This window comes from Zingiber officinale, chromosome 9A, assembly GCF_018446385.1.
Source record: "Zingiber officinale cultivar Zhangliang chromosome 9A, Zo_v1.1, whole genome shotgun sequence".
NCBI classification, from domain to species: domain Eukaryota; kingdom Viridiplantae; phylum Streptophyta; class Magnoliopsida; order Zingiberales; family Zingiberaceae; genus Zingiber; species Zingiber officinale.
In genome coordinates, this window is record NC_056002.1 from 9,482,043 (window position 1) to 9,486,490 (window position 4,448).

A 4,448-nucleotide genomic window follows, 5' to 3' on the forward strand; every position below is an offset into this window, starting at 1 on the left:
TTTATTGCTTATGTTTGTGTTTCTTTGCATTTATATGCTGCATATTGTTTGGATACCTATGTTTGACATCACAGAATTCCTTATCCCTCTGACCGCTTGACCTTATACTCGGGACTGGTTAGTACGATTCTCTTTATTTCGGATGCATTCTTATCTTTCTTATCAGGATGTACGCATGATTAGTGCTAGGTGTTGTTTCTTTACTTTGCATATCAATTGTACCTGCTGAGTGTTGGACTCACCCCGCCTCCATTGTTGTTATTTTCAGGTTGATGCTGTCAGGAGGGAGTTCCAGTCGCTAGTCCCCACTGCTGGTTTTTGAGCTGTTGTTTCATTTTATCTTTTCGCTATCAGACTTTGTTTTAGTTTTGTTTTGGACTTACGTATAGATATTGTATGGAATCTTTCCGTTGGATGGACTTTTAGTATGATTTGGATTTACTCTACTACATGCCTGCCTGGACGGCAGAAGAGGTAAGAAAAATCGGATTTGGGCTTTACGAGTGTAGTTGAGTAGGGTTGATTTCGAGTCAGAGTATTACTATGTTGTTTATTTTATAAACTGCGTGGTGATTGATTTTTATTTACTGTTATTATTCCAGCCGCCTGTGGCTGAGGTATTTGTGAGATGTAGAAAAGTTTCAGATTGTCCACCGTACAGGGGAGATGCTGCCGAAATTTTCTCGGACAGGGACTCCTCTGGGGCGTGACAAAGGGTCCTCACACTTCGCCGGAAGTACGCATTCTCGTATCTTCGAAGCCACTTCATAATTTCCTCTTGCCTGACTTGAGCGTCGGAGGGTCGTCGCCGGGAACCCCTTCCCGGCCCGACTTCCTTGCAGGTTCGTCGGAGATCCCTACGACCGTCCAGAGATCCATGTCATTAGTTCGGAGAGCGCCACGTGCCCAGCGTCCATTGATTCAGCATTCGGACAGGATCAATTGTAATTAATTAAGATTTCTTATTATAATTCAATCCAAAATTGCATTTCAATATAAAATTGAGTGTTTATCTTAGGCTTTGTTTTGACGTTGGAAGTAATACAAATTTATTTATATTCTGATTACATTTCTCACGTGTCATCTAATATCCAACATTTTGTTTGAGTTGTGAATTTTATAAATTTGTCAATTGTCGATTTACCCCGTATTTAATCAATTTTTTTATGCTCATAAAGATTAAATCTTGATCTAATTTTTTTTTTTTTTGAGAAAAAGGGAATTAATTTTAATAATACAATCAAGTTGATCTAGGATCGCCAGAATAATTAATTATTAAAAGATAAACACCAAAGAAAATAAAATCAAGCTCTTCAGTAAAAAATAAAATCCATCGATCAAAATTCAAAGCATAGAAGTGGAGGAGATGGCTACGCTGTGGAAACCTCCTTATCCAATTACCGTCTCCAGATCTCCGGGCCATCGGCGACGCTCGTGCTCCGGGCCGTCGACGACCCTCAAAGCTTCGGCGGAAGGAAGGGGCGATGCACCCTGTAGAACCACGTCGGCTTGGGATACCCGGTTCTCGCTTGTGCTTGCTCTAGCTTCGCAGGCCTCGTCCGTCTCCCGACGGGGTAAGGATCCAGAGATTTGGGATCAAAGTCGCAGTTTTGGAGAAATCGTTGTGTGTGACTGGTCCTTTGTTGTTCGCGGTGACAGTTTTAGGGGAGCTGGCGACGGAAACCGCGAAGTATGCTTTACCCCGGAGGAACTTTGAAGCGAGGAATCTGGAGGAGGCTCTGATGTCAGGTGTCAGTTCTTTTATGATGTCTTCTTCATGTCGTGGCTACTGCGTTTATTCTTGATTTTTACGGTTTATTTCCCTTCTTTTTTGGTCAGTTCCGGATCTCGAAACCGTCAAATTTAGGGTTCTCAAACGGACGGAGGAATACGAGATTAGAGAAGTCGAGGTAAAGGCCTCTGTTTGGTTCTGAATATATCGTTGCACTATGAACTTTTTGTTTCTTTCGCCAAGAGTTCTATCACTTGTAGATTGAGTAAGCAATAGACATCTTACGACAATCTTATGAAGAAAAAGATATCAAAATTCAGAAATACAATTATTTATACGAGTTTAGAGAAATTATTTATTTAACTTGAAGGAAGATATCAATGGGTCCAAATGAATTGACATTAACACAAAAATTTGATGAACTCAAAATTTTGGAGAGATTGATAATTTTAATTGATTGAACATTTTACCACATGAAAGTGTGCAATACAAATAGGTTTCCATTGTTCTATTTCTAAAAGAAATAGGAATTGTGTAATCAAAGAACTTGGAAGATTACATTTACAACCAGGATTAGAGTATTTTTATTGGCATTTGTTGCTGGGAAGTTCTATATTCATCATCTAAGTAGATTTCTACTACGATTTACAAATTTCCTTTTCCATCTATGGCTGGAAAATTCTTCATGGATCTTCTATGTAGCTCTCTACTAGGATGTCATATTTGATTACTGGTGAATTCTCTTGTTCTCCAGGTTTTCTTGCACCAACAGTTGGCAGTAGGATTTCTTGATTCTTTAAAACTAGGTAATTTTCTCATGTGTATCAATGTAACCAATCTGTGTATCCAATAAACAGCCTTATTTCATCGCTGAAACAACAATGCCAGGAAAGACTGGATTTGATTTCAATGGTGCATCTCAATCTTTCAATGTCCTGGCATCATACTTATTTGGTAAGGTACAAGCCTCATTTACTTTAAAGAAGGAACAAAAAAAAAAAATTCATTTCTTTTCTGTTAGAGTTGATTCTAATCTAGAGTTTTGTTTGGGCAGAATATTGCCAATGAACAAATGGAGATGACTACTCCTGTTTATACTCGTAAATCTCAGTCTGATGGAGAGACAATGGATATGACAACCCCTGTAATCACCAAAAAGGCAAGTTGCCTTGAGATATTAGGTTTTTTTTTTTCCTTTGTCAATTTCATTTTCTACTCTGGTTTGCTGGTAATCTGTATGCAAAATGCAATTGAATTAAGTTTTTTTCGTTGTCCAGTCTCCCAATGGAGATAAATGGACGATGTCATTTGTCATGCCATCCAAATACGGTTCTAACTTGCCAGTACCAAAAGATCAGTCAGTCAACATCAAAGAAGTGCCAAGGAAAATACTAGCTGTTACTGCTTTCTCAGGTACGTCTTTTGTTTTTCCTCAAAAAAGGTGTGTAATTCTATAAAGAATGGATTGATCATCTCATGTATCTTTTTTTTTTTTGTCCCCTCACCATTTATAGATTGCTTTGTTCTTATAATCCGAGCAAGGACATTAGTAATTTGGCATTGAAATTATGTAGCTGGCTTCTTTTAAAAATCATTGTAGGGATTATGAAAACGTTTTTAGTTGGAAATTTCTTAGATTGTTGTCATATTGGAAGAAGTCAATTTATATTGTATTCATAGATTCCTCAAGTTTGCTTGTACAAATTGTATAGCTTCTTATTTAACGATGAACATGATATATTGCAGCACGAACAAACAATATGCCATTACTCAATATTCATATTATCATCTTTCCTTAATTATGTGACCGGGAGTATCATTGTTTGATTATCACTCCTACAATTATCAGGTTTCGTCACCGATGAAGATGTTAGAAGAAGAGAATCTAAACTGCGTGAGGATTTAAAGAGAGAAACTGACTTCCAGCTAAAAGTTGGTGCATCAGTGGAGGTTGCACAGGTACTACTTCTTTAACCAATTTTGCTTTTATGGAAGATTAAGATTTTGGCAAATATCTCTTTCATCTGAATAATTGTTCCTTGTGCTTTTGCAGTTCAATCCGCCATTTACACTTCCTTTTACCCGCCGAAATGAAATAGCAATTGAAGTCGAAAGGAAAATCTAGTGATTTTTCTTTTATCTTTTTGAAAAAGCGGGCATTTGTAAATGCACAGCATATCGTCACAAATGTAACAAAACCTAACCTCCTTGTAAGTAAGAATTTACAGTTGTAAGTACCTTCACTTGGATGACAAAAAAAATATGCATCTTCACTTGAAGAGACGATCCTGGAATTGACACTTCAATTGCTAGTTATATTCCTCTATTGTGTATATCGATCGAATCAGAACAAAATTATTCAGTATGTATTTTCTTTTGTGAAAACTAAAATTACACGGTATAGATGACAAAAGTGAAAAGCCATCCTACTTGTAGGAACTTATTATGTATACTTACTTAATCTTGCACAACAATCTCAAGTGTGCTAATTGAGCTGGTCAAATTGCAACAGATGTACCAGTATCTTTCATGCATCTCATAGTGCTCCACTGAACTGAATTGGAATCTCACATCGCTACAAAACATGTGTGACCAGACAAATTGGATCATGGCTGGAGCACTATGCAATCCAGATAAATGGGATGCTAACTTCCTTGAAACTAACACGTTTTTTTTCTTTTTACCTTAGAGCATCCGCAATGGGCTCTTCTACGCG

At 37.4% G+C, this 4,448-nt stretch overlaps 1 protein-coding gene across 2 annotated transcripts; it reads left to right on the plus strand.

The window, feature by feature from the left end:
• The first annotated feature begins 1,329 nt into the window (after positions 1-1,329).
• On the plus strand, positions 1,330-4,065 carry LOC122021677 (heme-binding-like protein At3g10130, chloroplastic). Of its 2 annotated transcripts, XM_042579825.1 has the most exons (9): positions 1,330-1,574; positions 1,660-1,749; positions 1,840-1,910; positions 2,487-2,538; positions 2,621-2,691; positions 2,787-2,891; positions 3,010-3,145; positions 3,582-3,691; positions 3,786-4,065. In XM_042579825.1, the coding sequence occupies exons 1-9, from the start codon at positions 1,367-1,369 to the stop codon at positions 3,855-3,857; spliced, it is 915 nt and encodes a 304-aa protein (XP_042435759.1). In that variant the 5' UTR covers positions 1,330-1,366; the 3' UTR covers positions 3,858-4,065. The 2 variants fall into 2 exon arrangements, with proteins under 2 accessions (XP_042435759.1, XP_042435760.1); XM_042579826.1 differs by lacking the exon at positions 2,487-2,538 and having other exon boundaries at positions 2,590-2,691.
• The last annotated feature ends 383 nt before the right edge of the window (positions 4,066-4,448 follow it).